Below are 16,627 nucleotides of genomic sequence, written 5' to 3'. Positions count from 1 at the left end.
ACGACAGGATGTGGTATCTTTCCTGTTTTTTTTTTTTTTGTGGGTGGCGAGCTCTTCGCTACATATCATTATGTGGATAAGTTTTTTATTGAATTCCTTTTTTATCTTTTTTGTTGCAGTTTCTCCACGACGACATCGCAACAATATGACCCAAAATACGACCAATCTAATCTACTGTGATAAAAGCTTTGATGACTTCCATACAAGGTAAATATAATAAACTCTATGATTATACTAGTATCTGTATCTTTATCTATGAACAGTTACAAGCCTTTCTAAATAAAATACAAAGAAATCAAAATGTGTGGAATCCACTGAATTTAGTGTAATCACTTAAATGGATTTCTTACTTCACTTATACGAACTAGTTCAGCCGAATTGTCTTAAAAATATTACTCAGCATATGAGTTTAACCTAAATTAATACTTAGCCAAAATTGTGTTCAGTAAAAGTCAAACACCACCACTACTCTCTACCACTCTACCCAGTTAGAATTTCAGAAGTTATAACCATTCCACTCAGTTAAGCGGTATTTTCAGTTAAGCGATATTTCACTTAAGCGAATGTAATTACAATTGCACTTAAAGCCAATAATTTATAGGTTTTTCCATCGAGTTTCACTAAAGCGGGATTTTTCACCAAATCGTTTTACAGTTATATTGTTTCTACTGTATATAGTAGCCTTTGAGGTATACTTTAAGGGGGTAAAACCTTTGCTGGGCGGGTCTGATTACAGATTGCCACAATTACCTTATCTAACATTAGCTTTGATATCTGAAAAAATCTGCACACGTTAAGCTTTTAAAAGAGCTAGGTGTTATTGACAGTCTGATGTCAGAATCACTTAGACATTTTAGTCCATTGTGATATCACAGAAGTAGGAGAAGAAATATGCCTTCTAACAACATGCGTGGTGGTGGGTTCCCAAAATTCGGCCCAGCCAAACATCCACCATTGGATGGGGGTATGCTAATATCGTCATTTCATTGGTAACGCATCTGAGACCCAACAAAGTATACCTATATTTTCTTGATCGTCTTGACATTTTAAGTAATTTTAGTATACTGCAGAAGTGGCACCTCGGCTAAACAGAAGAAAGGAGGATTATGATAGATTTTGGCACACTTTTTGCACGACTATCCCTTCTAGACCACCGTAGCGCAGAGGTTAGCCTGGGTTCAAATCCTGGCGAGATCATCATAACATTTTCAGCGGTGGTTATCTCCTCCTAATGCTGGCGACATTTGTGAGGTACTGTACCATTTGGTATGGTAGCCATGTAAAAACTTCTCCTCAAATGAGGTGTTGCACTGCGGCACGCCGCTTGGACTCGGCTATAAAAAGGAGATCCCTTGTCATTGAGCTTAAACTTGAATCGGACTGCACTCATTGATATGGGAGAAGTTTGCCCCTGTTCCTTAGTGGAAACTGCAGAGGATATAGATATAATGGACAAGCGAATCATGAAGGCCCTGAATGACTCGGTTGTGTCAGCATGTCTTAGTTTGAAGCCAAGGGGCAAACAGCGACCGCCATAGCGGACCCCAAAGCTGGTTGGTTGGAATTCTGCAGCTCCGTGGAGAATATATCTGAACATATCTGTCCTCGTAACTATTACGGTGCGGTATATTCAGAAGTCAGAGAATGTATGGACAATGTCTAGTGAGGAAACACTAGAACTACTCGTTGATACACATTTCTCGGGAAATTCTCCAACGGACAATTGTCACTGATTTGCATTCGTAGGAAGTTATTGGGGAAATTGTGTCTGAGACGAAAATCTTTTGGGCGATAAGAAGTTTCGACGGCTTTAAGTCGCCAGGCCCTGATGATGTATCACCGGTTGAATTACAAGCCATGTCTGATAGACTTGTGCCTTGCCTTATTGAGATATACTCTGCTTGCATCATCATGCCATATAAAACTGTGGGATGGAGGGTCACGAAGGTCTTTTTCATACCGAAAGCATGAAAATTTTACCAGACGAAGGCGAAAGATTTTCGTCCTATTGGTCTGTCATCCTTTATGCTGAAGACTGCTGAGAGGTTGATAGAAACATATCTTAGGGCAAAGATCCCTGGAGATCGCCTATCGCGGCAGCAGTATGCATATAGTAAAGGCAAATCCTGCATAAATATTTCTCTCGCTATCAAGGAATATACAATGTTATCATTTCTTGACATTGAAGGTGCTGTCAAAAATGTAAAACAGATGCAAGTGTCCGAAGTTGGCGGCGAAGAGGATACCGCAGAATCAATCCCTGATGATGGTATAGAATGTTTACCTCCTAGTCAGAACAGAGTCCAAGTAGCTGTGGCCCGACTGAAGAACAACGAGGTAGCAGGAGCCGAAGGCTTACCCGCTGAACTATTTAAGACCGGAGGCGACACACTGATAAGGCGTATGCATCAGCTAATCTGCGCAAACTTCCTAGAAGAACGCATACCCGATGCTTGGAACCTCAGCATCATATGTCCCGTACAAAGGAGACAAGGCGCAATGTACCAACTCCAAAGGAACAATGTGTCAACTCCTTCTCATCACATAAATCGAAAAAGTCGGGCGGAGCCGACCTTTTGATACCCTACAACATATTGGATATGCAAGCTGAGTCGTTGAGTTTAAAATTTGCTTAAATTTGATATGAGGATTGAGGGCGGACCCTCCCCCATACCCCTTTTTTAGGACGCCATATCTTGGAGATGGGTGCAGCGATTTAAGCGTAATTTTGCACGCCACTTAATGTTATTTCAAAAATATGAAATTGTTAAAAAATTTTGGTGTCAAATATCCTATAGGGGACGCCCCATCGCAAAACTTGTTGAGCGATTGTGGCAATATGGGTGTCAAAGGTATTTAATCGTGAAAGGTATTTAATGGTAGAGTATGAACTTGACATAAAATAAATTCCCCACCCCAAAAAACACCACCCAACAGAACACTTTTACCGCTTTAAACAATATGGGTATCAAATGAAAAATATTTAAAAGTAGAGTATAAATCTGACATAAAAATTTGTTCCTTGCTGTCTGGGAGGCCCCCCATGCCCAAAACCGATCCCAAAACTATCGCCCAAACTCAAAAGTGAACCGATCGGGGATATATGGGACTCAAATGAAAGCTATTTGGGAGTAGAGTATGAAAATTGAAAATTGGGTCTAAGTATCCAGGGAGCCGTCGCAAGCCCAAACCGCCCCAATAATACCGCCAAAAATTAAAGTGGACCGATCGGGACAGTATGGGTTTCAAATGAAAAGTTTTCGGGAGTAGAATACGTGTCAAAAATTGGATCCAAATACCTATCGCGTCGCCTCAAGAGTAACGCCCAAAATAAAAAAATGGAACGCTCTCCCCACATCCCAAAACCGCCCAGCAGGACATATTTACCGATTGGGTCAATGTAGGATTCCAATGAAAGGTATTCGGAAGCAGAGTATAAATATGATATTAAAAGTTGGATCCAAGTTCCGAGCCCAAAACCGCCCCAAAAGGTCGCCCAAATTAAGGTGGACTGATCGGAACAATATGGGACTCAAATAAAAGGTATTCGGGAGAAGAATACAAATATAATGTCAAAAATTGAATTGACAAGACTGGGCCTGCAGCCCAAAACTGCACCAAAAGTATCGCCCAAAATCAAAAGTGGGCGCGTCGGGACAATATGGGACAATGAATGCTATTCAAGAGTAGAGAACGAATATGATTATCGAATATTAAGAATTTGGTACAATTACCAAAGGTGCCGCCCAAAACCATGCCATGTTGGCGTATTAGATGATCATGATAATATGGGTATCAAATAAAAGGTATTCGGGAGTAGATTACGAATATGGTATTAAAAAATAGGTTCAAGTGATAGGAGGCTGCCTACCCCTCAAAACACGTTCCGATATATGAATATTTGTCAATTATATATATAATATGAGGTAATATGAGGTTCAATAAAAGGCATTTGTGAGTAGAAAAATTGTACTGGGGAGGTATATATGGTAGTAAGTATGAAACGTATTTTTCGCGTGGCGCTAATGAAGGGTGGGCGGACTTTCCCCCTTACCATAATTTTCAAAAACAACAGATCTCGGAAATGGATAGGGCGATTTTTGCGCACTTTCAGTAACCAAAAAACAATAAGTAAAAGCGTGCTAAGTTCGGCCGAGTCGAACCCACCCTTGGGAAACCACCACTATGGATTTTGCAAAAATATATACAAAATAAATTTAGTTGAAGGGCATCATTTTATTCTACATACAAAACCTACTTCAAACTAGCAAAAATTAAAGCTTGCATGGGAGCAATATAAGGTTATAGACTGATTTAAACCGTATTTAGCACAGTTAGTGGAAGTCGTAACTGAACGCTATCTGACACTATCTGACTATCTTTAGACAAATCGGACAAAACTTGTGGCTTCCTGGGGCTCAAGAAGTCAAATCGGGATATCGGTTTATATGGGAGCTATATCAGGTTATAGACCGATTTGGAGCGTACTACGCACAGTTGTTGGAAAACAGAACACTAAATGCTAAGTTTCAACCAAATCGGACAAAAATTTCGGCTTGTAAGGGCTCAAGAAGTCAAATCGGGAGATCGGTTTATATGGGACCTATATCAGGTTATAGACCGATTTGAACAATATTTGCACAGTTGTTGGAAGTCATAACAGAACACACCATGTAAAACTTCATCCAAATCGGACTAAAACTGCGGCTTCGAGGGGCTCAAGAAGTCAAATCGGGAGATCGGTTTATATGGGAGCTATATCTAAATCTGAAACAATATGACACATTTGCAATCCCCTAAGACCTACACCAATATTAAGAATCTATGCAAAATTTCAAGCGGCTAGCTTCAAGCGTTCAACCGCTATCGTGATTTTGGTAGTCGGACGGATGGACGGACATGGCTAGATCGAATCAGAACGTCAAGACGATCAAGAATATGTATACTTTCTGGGGTCTTAGACGAATATTTCGAGGTATTACAGACGGAATGACAAGATTAGTATACCCCCATCCTATGGTAGTGGGTATAAAAATTTTGTATCAAAATTAGGAGTTAGGTGCCTAGGTGGGCCGCCCACCCCAGAAACCGCCAAACGGATATATGGACCAATCACTAGAATATGGGTATCAAATTAAAGGTATTTGAGAGTGAAAATGAATCTGACTATATAATAGTCGACTATATAATACCCTGCACCACCGAGTCTACGTAAATCTTTAATGTATAGCACTATATATATATATATATCGAAACTTAGTCAGACTTTAATTTTGCACACCTATTGAAATATCGAATAGAACCTTCGACGATTTTCTTACGATGGTACGAAAATTGTGGCTTCTACACAAAATTGTGGCTTCTACACATATCGGATGAAATATATATGTATATATATATATATGGGAGCTATATATAAATCTAATCCGACTTTTATGAAATTTTTCACACATATTGGGACGGCACAAAAATTACTTCATGCCAAATTTGATAAAGATCGGACCAAAATTGTGCCTTCGACAGCCTTAATAGGTCAAATCGGATGAAAGTTATTTATGGGAGCCATATCCAAATCTGAACCGATTTTTATGAAATTTTGCACACATATGAGGACGTTGAATAGAACACCCCACTTCTACACTTCTACAGCTTTAAAATGCCACATCGGTCGAAAGATATATAAGGGAGCTATATCTAAATCTGAATCGATTTCAAGGAAATTTTTCACACATATCGGGGCGGCATGGGATTGGTACTGTGGCAAGTTTTGTAAGGATCAGACCAAAATTGTGGCTTCTACAGCTTTAAAAGGGCACATCGGATGAAAGATATATATGGAAGCTATATCTAAATCTGAACCGATTTTTTTCAAAATCAATAGCGTTGGACCAAAAAAGAGATTTGTGCAAAATTTTGTGAAAATCGGACAACAAATGCGACCTGTACCTTGATTACAAGGATACATGGGCAGACAGACAGACGGACATAGCTAAAATGAATCAGGAAGTGATTCTAAGCCGATCCGTATACTTATCGATGGGTCTAGCTCTTCTGCTTCTTAGCGTTGCGAACAAATGCACAAACTTATAATACCCTGCACAAACTAATAGACCAAAACGGTCCCTTATTTAAGTCTTTCTCCCGATTTGAATTCATGAACCCAAATAAGCACAATCCTTTTCCGATTTTGCTGGAATTTTGCGTGATGACTTCTATTATGGCTTCCCATGTTCATACCATAAATGGTCAAAATCCATATATCCTCATATAGCACTGCTAATAAAGAAAAAGTGTGCAAAGATATTGACTAAGCTATCAATGGTGAAGGGTATATAAGTTTTAGTCCAGCTGAATTTTTTATTCTGCCGCCATTGTCTCATTTATGAATAAATTCTATGAAGCATAAAGGCCTTTGATGTTTCTTTTATGGATCTGCAGAATTCGATTGGTTCTGAGCCAGTTATAATTTATAAACTCAGCCCATAAGATGTCCCAGTCCTGTGGTGCCCCAGTGGCTTTAAAGAGCTATTCGACATAAAATTTCGGTAGAGGTCCAGTATCCGGCTTTGGGCAAGCGATAGACAGTTGCGTACAGCCGAGGTAACTATCTTTCGTCACTATGGATCTTGCTGCTTAACCCTCTAGTGTCCCATTATTTTGCATACTTATAGAAACTCTTCTCACCTTAACCCTTTAAAAATTTCAAAATCAAAATTTTGAATTGGGATCACTATACGGGACCTTAAAATTCGTGAGGCTATGTATGTAAATCAGAACCGATACGCATATTTGCAAACATTATCACTAAATGCTAACGTCAGACGACAAAGCAATCTTTACTTCAAGAGCACATGAATTAGCAGTCAGGCAAACATACACTTGATTAGATCTAAATTCATTGACCTGCATAGCAAAAACGTCTTTCCTTGTTTTTCAATGCAAACTAAAAGAAAGAAAGAAAATTGTAAACACTTGAACAGTGGTGGGGTAGATTATATTAACAACCCGTCAACCAAAACTTTCGTTGCCAAGTTATTCACAAAGGCAAATCATATCAATTTAACTGATATGACGAAATCTTCAGTTCCGAAATTCCTTTACACACTTCAATAAATCAATGTATCATTTTCAATCCGTCCCATTGTGCTTTGATATTTTATTGTATTAGAACGAACTCTGTACTCGTGTGACCAAATCAATTTTTTTTATTCATCCTCCATTTTATCATTGTGTGGGCACGTATTAGTCGAAAATAAATTCAAATGTCTTCTCCGCAAGGAAAAGGTTAACTGCATGTTTTGGGAGGCAGCAAATTTAAATATTTAAATGCACAGCCGCTAAGAATTTTTGTGGATACCCTTAAATGAAATGGCTTTATGCCATCTCAATGGCACAAGGAGTATTGCAAAAGACCAACAACTATCATAGCTATGTCAGATGATGGTTTCAAGTGATACTTGAGCTATTCTAATGCCATTCAAATCGTCCCACACATTCCTATATACCAGAACCGCAGTGCTATGTCTTTCAGTTGTAAGACGAAAATTTTACTTTGATCCATTTAAAATTTTATGTAAATGCCTCCCTCAAGTGGCAAACTTTCATCCTTTTTCTCGATATTCTGTTTTGCAGCTACAAACATGTGCACGGATATTTCTCACTGGTCGTGTGTATCCTTGGCACATTGGCCAACTCGCTCAATATAATCGTGTTGTCACGCCGCGAAATGCGTACCCCCACCAATACCATACTCACTGGTCTGGCTGTGGCTGATTTGGCTGTGATGCTGGAATATATGCCTTACGCTCTGCACGACTACATCCTAGCGGAGCGTTGGTCTCGTGAGCAACAACTGAACTACTCTTGGGCTTGTTATATTAAATTCCATGCCATCTACGCCCAAGTCCTGCATACCATCTCAATTTGGCTGACGGTGATGTTGGCCGTGTGGCGCTACATAGCGGTGACATATCCACAAGTGTCCCGCGAATGGTGTGGTATGCGCAACACTGTGACGTCGATAATATTGGCTTACATCATATGCGGGGTTGTGGTGACCCCCTGGCTCTATCTAGTCAGCTCCATAGCCCAATTCGAGGAAGTGGTAACCATAGAGAACCGCGTACTCTATTCAAGGCCATTAAGCGAATACATTTTAAAGTACCAGGCCAAACATGATTATGCGAATTTTTCCAAACTCAGCAGATTAAATGATACAACAACAGCCACCAGCAACAATATGGAGGCCAACATGACCTCATTTACGCCGCTGCCGCAGCTAAACATCACCGTTTATAGACTGTACCACAGCGACTTGGCCCTGCAGAACAGCTCTTTGCGTCTGGGTACTCTGCTCGTATATTCCGTTCTGATTAAGTTGATACCGTGCATTGCCCTGACGGTGCTATCGCTGCGCTTGATAACTGCCTTACTGGAGGTTAAGCGACGTCGTCAAATGCTCCACAATCAACTATTGAAGGCAGAGGAGAAATCATCCCAATCGAACGGAAGTCATAGCATGATCCCCATTGGCAGTACTGAAGTGGGTGCCATGGGAATTGGGTCTGCTGCTGGTGGCGGCCCACCAACCCCGGCGGATGTCAATCATCCCATGGCCATGAACCCATCGCTTATGATACGGAAAAAAATTGATAAGGCGAAGCAAACAGATCGAACAACGCAAATGCTCTTGGCAGTCCTAATGTTGTTCCTTATCACGGAACTGCCGCAAGGCATAATGGGTTTGCTGAATACGATATTGGGCGAAGCCTTCTTCATGCAGTGCTATCTGAAGCTAAGTAAGTATGCGATTACATCAAATCGTCATTGAGTAAACAAATCACTTGTCCATTTTCCCAAGACACAATGAACACCAAACTACTAATGTGTCTGAAATGGCAAATAACATCATTTATAAATCAAATGCACTCAAACCAACTCCAAATATATATGTACATATGTATGTTTGTGTGTGTGTGTGTGCCAATGAACCCCTGTAGTGTCAAGGCTTTTATTAAAAACATATCAATTATCACAAATGTAAAGGGCCATTATATTCATATTGGGCTAAATTTTTGGTAGAGTTAACTCCCTGCAGTTGTTACCATGCCCCTATTTGCGGCCAAAAATGTTTTGGGTACCGGCTAGCTTTAGTCGCCTTTACAGGGGGGGTCCCATCCCATCATCTTTCGCCCTGGGGTCGTAGCAATAAATACAAATGTCCTAACAAGCAAAAATACATTACCACACATGCACGGATTTCTAGTTAAGAGGTTTGTTGTTGGTCACCTCCAGTCGCCTTGCCTTACCACGGTCATCTAGACATCCACTTCTTAAAAACATGACCCCTGAAACCCGCTCAAACCACCTAATTTAAAACATCATTATTTTTCTTAAACAAGTCGCAACAAAATAAATTTAATTTAAAATATAAAGGCCTATCAAACAGTCGGTATAAATATTTCAGTTTTGTTTTTTTTTTTTATACCCTCCACCATAGGATGGGGGTAGACTAATTTCGTCATTCTGTTTGTAGCTCCTCGAAATATTCGCCCCAAAAAGTGTATATATTCTTGATCGTCATGACATATTAGGTCGAACTAGCCATGTCCGTCCGTCCGTCGGTCTGTCGAAAGCACGCTAACTTTTGAAGGAGTAAAGCTTGCCGCTTGAAATTTTTCACAAATGCTTCTTATTAGTGTTGGACGGTTGGGTTTGTAAATGGGCTATATCGGTCCACGTTTTGATATAGCTGCCATATAAACCGATCTGGGATCTTGACTTCCTGAGCAGCTAGAGTGCGCAATTCCTATCCAAATTTCGCTGATATTTTGCATGAGATATTTTTTTTATGACATTCAACAACTGTGCGTAGAATAGTTCAAATTGGTCCATAACCTGATATAGCTGCTATAGTATTATCCGATTTGGCTGAAATTTTGTACAACGGCTTCTACCACGACCTTTACCATACGTGTCGAATATGGCATGAATCGGTTTATAGCCTAATACAGCTCCCCTTTAAACCGATATCCCTTTTTTACTTCTTCAGCCCCTTAAGTGCGAAATTCTTACTATTGGCTGAAATTTTACACAATGACTTCTATTTGGTCTTCAATATTCAATATTCGTTTATCCTTTGTTTGCCTAAAAAGAGATACCGTGGAAAAAGCTCAACAAATGCGATCCATGGTGGAGGGTGTATAAGATTCGGCCCGGCCGAACTTAATATGCTTTTACTTGTTTTCTTTCGTTACATGAGCCCGAACACATTATTTAACCTAACCCTAGAACTTGCAAAAAAAAAATATATACATAAACCCAACAAGTAAAAACGCATTTAGTACTGCCCGGCCGAACTTTGGATACCCACCACCTCGGGTGTTAATCATATTTTGTCATCATACGGAAAAAATGCATAATTTATGAACCCATTGCATCTACAATATATTAAAATATGGTCTGATTTCGACCAAACGCGGCTCGAACTTCGAGTGGTGTATAAATACAAGTCACTGTTCAATTTCGGTTCAATATTGGTCCTTTTGGCAGCTATATTCAAATATAGACCGATCTGAACGATATGGAACACGGTTGTCAAAAGGCCTAACATAAGTCACTGTATCAAATTTCAGCGAAATCTGATAATAAATGCGTTTTATATGGGACCAAGTCCTTAAATCGAGAGATCGGTCTTTATGGCAGCTATATCCAAATCTGGACATATCTTGGCTATCTTTAATAAGGATATCGAGGGGACCAACAAAACTCACTCTTCTAAATTTAAGCGAAATCGGACAAAAATTGCGCCTCTTATGGTCCCAAGATCTCAAATCGAGAGATCTAACTATATAGTAGCTATATCCAAATCTGAACCGATCTGAGCCAAAACGAAGAAGAATATCAAATGGCATAACACAAAATTCACTGTTCCAAATTTCAGCGAAATAGGACAATAAATGCGTCTTTTAGGGGCCCAAGACCTTAAATCGAAAGATCGGTCTATATATCAGATATATCCAAATCTGGACCGATCTGAGTCTAACTGAAGAAGGATGTCGAGTGGCCTAACACAACTCACTGTCTCAAATTTCAGTAAAATCAGACTATATACAGTATACCGCTTTTATTTGCATAAGACCTTAGATCGGCAGATCGGTCTATATGAAGGCTTTTCAAGATATAGTCCGATATAGCCCATCTTCGAACTTAACCTGCCTATGGACAAAAAAACAGCATATGTGCAAATTTTCAGCTCAATATCTTTATTATTGGAGACTGTAGTGTGATTTCAACAGACAGACGGACGGACATGGCTAGATCTGTAGGGATTTTCAAGACGATCAAGAATATATTTCGGAGATATTTCTTTGTAAACGGAAATGGAAAGCCAGCGATCACAACACACACCAGCCACTATGTAACGCGTTTCGTAATTTAGTTAAGAATTACCTATCAGCCATATTAAGTGTGAAGGCTTCAAGGGTCGTACGTTGCCATGTCATACTTTTCCGAATTTATTGCGAAATGCTTCTATAATACAAATAACACATTTACCACGCTCGACATCCCTGTCTATTAGCTGTACTTTTCCCAATGCATACGTTTTCGTCTAATGCCAGTTTTTTGTCTACGGAATTACACTACTCCCATGGGATACACATGATTCTGTGTACATGTTGGAAGTTTTATTGATGGCTTGGAACGCCAGGCAAAGGCAAAACTTCTCGCTATTTCTCCATGTGCCCAGATTCCAATCCCAGCTTTTTTTTGGTTTTTGTCTGTTAGAGCGAAAATCATTAAATTTTCCATTTTTTTTTGTTTCTCTTTCGAGGCTAGCTCAATGATCGGAGATTGTTGACACCTAATATGGCTGATGAGCAATTCTTAACCAAATTACGAAACGCGTCCCATAGTGGTTGGTGTGTGTTGTGATCTCTGACTTCGTCGTAAAAATTTAAAACGAACTAGAATTGTTAGTACTTCTGTCTTTTGAAATCACGCTACAGTCTTTACAAATAGAGATATAGATCTGCGACTTTGCACAGATTCTGTTTTTGTCCATAGGCAAGATGGGCAACATCGGACTATATCTTGATATAGCCCCCATATAGACCGATCCGCCGATTTAGGGTCTTAGGCCCATAAAAGACACATTTATTATCCGATGTTGCTAAATTTGGGTATGTGAGTTGTGTTAGGCTCTTCGACATCTTTCGTCAATTTGGCCCAGATCGGTTCAGATTTGGATATAGCTGCCATATAGACCGATCCTCCCATTTAGGCCCCTAAAAGCCACATTTATTATCCGATTTTGCTGAAATTTGGGACAGTGAGTTGTGTTAAGCCACTCAACATCCTTATTCAATGTGGCCCCGCTCGGTCCAAATTTGGATATAGCTGCCATATAGACCGATCTCTCCATTTAATGTTACAGGCCCATAAAAGGGCAGAAATTTAGGACAATGAGTTGTGTTAGGGCCTTCGACATTCTTTTCCAATTTGGCCCAGATCCAAGCTGATTTGGATGTGTGCTGGACGATTGTCCAATATTGTTTCGAATATCGTGATCTACAATCAGTGGAGACTTACTTACATTGGTGTAGGAATGTTTGCTGGGTAAGGAAGTTCTGCTTTAGTAATCATTCTAACTCTTATACACAATTGTTTTTTTTTGCTCTTATCTCATGTCTATTGAGATGTATCTACGTGAATGCATTCCCAAGTGTAGGTGTCAAGTGATGAAACTCTATTATAGCTGTCGTTTAAGCCAGGCTGGCGATGGGTCAGTGGGGATTGCGGCGGACTACCAGCCAGTGGACTCAGGTTCGAGCCCAGTTAAGGCCATTATTTTTCTGGATTTTTTCCCTTTCTCGAGTTTTTTTTTTCTGTTCGTCGACAGACAAATGGTTTAATGAAAAGGAATTGTTTTATGTGCGGAAAAGAGATCGACCATGAACAACCGTTGGCATATTTGTTGCTTTTAAGTAATATGCTAGACTTGTTCAAGGTGAACTTGTTTGGGCTCCCGATGGATGTTCATGGATTTAATTAGCCAATCGGATTCTTTAACGGTTTATGCACTGGATCTTCCAGTATCTCTCATTTTCGTCAAGTTTTTTTTGGTTGGAGTCAGTTTCTTTTTTCCATTGGCTTCAGTTATGGTGTCAAGACTTCGAGTTTTATTAATTCTTTCCATCTTGAACATCATCTAAATCACATCGCTCCTGTGGTAAAGTTTTTAAGTGAAGTATTTTTTTTTTTTTCTAAATTGTCGAAAAGGCGTACAGACAGCCAAACAGAGCCTTTTAAAGCAGTGGAGTCCTTATTTAAGGAGATATAAAAGTGAATCTTGTATCAAACCCTAAAGGTAACGAATTTTATACGTGGTAACCAATGAAGTTTTATTTTGATCAAGGGTTTTATTTAGGTGCAATTGCCATCATTCCCTTATAGTGTCGTTATAAGGGAATCTATATTGACTCCTTCGAATTTGTGGTGGAGTTTTTTCTTAACTTGTTCGCAATTTGGGGGAAATCCCAAGAAAAAAGACGAAAACCAACCGTGATACTAGGTCTTATCCTGGTAAATCATAGGCCCTGTTGCGAGTTAACGTGTGGATCCACCTCCTTGCTAGAGTTTGGTGAGAATTTCATGAGTTAAGGGCAAACCTTTTGGTGGAAAAATTCAGCCAAGGGGCCTGAAGGAGCGGAGTAGTTTTCTATTGCTTGAGGTACTACAGCCAGTCTGGTTGCTTGACTAAACACTTACCATAATTCGAGGAGAAATTACGAAAGTTCCATACAAAGCTGTCCTTGCCTATAAAGTGCTGACTTACCCCTTTTTGAAGGCATTATTTAATTGTGGTCATTATTATCTAAGTCGACAGCGAACTGCCGCCACCCATTTATTAGCAGCGCAACTCATCGACATAACCCCTCTTGCTCACCCAATTACAACACCCACACACGACAGAGCTAAGTCTATAAATAGACGCATGGGAACGTGGAGCCCAGCTTAATCATCTTCGCATAACAGACTCCACACACGAATAACGTCATCAACAAGACGCCCTCAATTGTATCTGGCTAGTGGCTGAGTGAGCTAGCAGATACCTACTTACCGCATCAGTTATCTAAGGTCTCCGGTTCAATTCCCGAGCCGGCCAGGATGAATAATTTTTAATTAAATTAAATTAGCAGATAAGTGTAATTATTATCATATGCAAAGTTTATCATCCTATCTCATTCCTAAACAGCTAAAAGCCCAATAGAATCCACGTCCAGCGTAAAATGCTCATCGAGGCCTCGGCGATCATCGTGCTAACCTGGCTAATGGAAATGGTTAAAAAGTAAAGCCAAAAGGCTTAAAAACAAAAGTGAGTTAAAAAAATCAATTTTCATTTAAATTTTGCATATGAAAGGTTAATGTAGTAAAAAGTTAATTTTAGTCCATTATAATTATAAACTTAAAAGAAATCAATTTTGGGTCATGTCAAGGAAAATTCAATGAACTATTAATTATTACATTTCCTTCCTTTTGAACTATTTCGTCTCAGTTTGCATGCTTGCATAAATATATATTTTTTTTTGACCGTTGAGTTTTCCCTGAGCTGACATATTTAGAATTTGAACGCGTTTGAATAATTATCCGATTAAATTAAATATTACGAGATTAACCCTTAGATCGTTAAATATGAACTGGAATTATAAACTTTTGGTTGTTCGTTCCAAATATTTCATATTTTATTTATATAATACTAGTTATTAAGATTTTGGCTTATATGGCATCATCTTCATGAATTTTCTTAAATATAGATATATAATCTGAAATGGATTTCTAAATTCTTTTACCTTTCCTTGGTAGTGATATAGAGATGGAGTAGATATTGCGTTTGGGGCACTGGCAATTGTTAAGGCCGCTGGTGCCATGGTAGGGTAGGGTTTGGAGGCCATGGTTCCCAGAACATCAGGGAATCGAACTAGCTTGTCGCCTATGTTTCTTTACTATAGATTACAATACCAAATTAATGGGGGAATTTCATTCTGATTTGGTTTGGTCCATTAAGTTTTCAAAGTCTAGATCCATAGTGCTTTTGTTTACTGGGAGTCTAAAATAATATTTTGTTTGTGTCCGAGATTGTGGAAATCAGGTGAATAAAGGAGGTCCGAACCCCCCCACCCGACTGTCTTGCTAGCCCTTTTTAATGGCTCCCAGTCCTCTTTGTTTGCATAGAATTATAATTGGAAATTAAGTCAACATCTTCCACCACAATCTATTTTGTCGAAAGGCGAGTTTTAGCGACCTTCTGGGTAGTAGAAATCTTATAACGTCTTGTGACCACAATCCGAACCCCTTTTGGACATTACATAAATAAATGGCGCCCAACGTGGGGCCGAAGTTTTTGTCTTTTTAGAATAAAATTTGCTTAATAGGGCAGAGGAATTCTATTAAGTCTGAATATAGGCCCATTTGCTTAATCAGAAATAAATTATACGATTAGAGTTCATTTGTTTTAGAGGTATTGGAGACACCGTTTTATTTGGATGATTTACTGCACTCGAATACTTAATAAGACTCTCTGGATTTTCATAGATCTGCTTGTTGCGAGTCCTATGACCGAGAATCAACTTATTATCACTTTCAGTGTGTTTTTAGTGTGAATAGAAAGGTGCTGATAATATCTGGTGAAGGATCTTATTGATATTCTTGGTAAAGGATGTGGCTGGATTCTGGCATCCTGTAGGTTATAGGATATACTTTAAGGTGCTGCAGGCGTTTTAAAGTCCATGAATTACAGTTCGTGACGTTTAAGAAGTATGCTAGTTTGCTTATCTTTTACTATAGAACCTAAGGCGACTTCACGCCATAGCCCTGTTTTTTTATTAGACGACAAGATATTGTTTTTTTTTTTTCAACTCCATTCTCGAAATCACTTACCGAAACAAGGAATGTGTTATTATTATATTATTGAACTCATATATTGTTTTTTTTGTACCGGTTTTTAATCTGGCTCCGAGGTCAGGCTTTATTTTTTCTTTACTTTTAAGCGAATATATGGTTAGAATAGACACACATTGATAGGTAGTTGACGGAATTCAAACCAGAACTGTATAAATTTCCGAATTTCGGATTTGTAATGGCGACGGCTCGTAGTCCACCACCACGACAGGACCCTTCAATGGCAGGTTTGGTAAATTCTAGTCTGACCGAGCTGAAATGTTCTATATGTGAGGAGTTTATGAATTTTGTAGTTCAAGAATGCTATAAGCTTTCGACATGTGGTCATATTTTTCATAGAGTCTGTATTGAGACGACTTTGTCGACTTCGTCGAACTGTCCGGCATGCAAATTATCATGTGAGCTTTCAGATTTGAGAAAGTATGGTACGGATCTTCCTATGAGGCCTGAGGCATTAGTGAACTCGACAGGGGCGGTCAAGAAAAAGACGGCAGGTCGCGGTAAGCCTAGGGGAGTGGCAGGAAATCGCATGGGTACGCGAAGTATAACTAGGGCTTTATTTCCTAACATGGGCCTTGGTGCTTCCGGTGTGCCTGATATGACCAATGGTGATTCTCCGGGTGATGATATCCAGGGTTCAGATCGTATGGGACGGAATCAGTTGGAT

General features: G+C 39.4%; 1 protein-coding gene across 1 annotated transcript in view; it reads left to right on the top strand.

The window, feature by feature from the left end:
• Positions 1-16,627, top strand: part of LOC106091107 (G-protein coupled receptor dmsr-1-like) — a 203,309-nt gene that overhangs the window by 171,497 nt on the left and 15,185 nt on the right. Inside the window, exons 3-4 of the mRNA XM_059360560.1 lie at positions 120-207; positions 7,633-8,798. Coding sequence (XP_059216543.1) covers positions 146-207; positions 7,633-8,798 — 1,228 coding nt within the window. The 5' untranslated portion in view covers positions 120-145. The remainder of the gene's footprint in view (positions 1-119; positions 208-7,632; positions 8,799-16,627) is intronic.

This window comes from Stomoxys calcitrans, chromosome 1 (assembly GCF_963082655.1).
Source record: "Stomoxys calcitrans chromosome 1, idStoCalc2.1, whole genome shotgun sequence".
In the NCBI taxonomy this organism is placed as follows: Eukaryota; Metazoa; Arthropoda; class Insecta; order Diptera; family Muscidae; genus Stomoxys; species Stomoxys calcitrans.
This window is presented reverse-complemented; position numbering and strand designations above follow the sequence as displayed.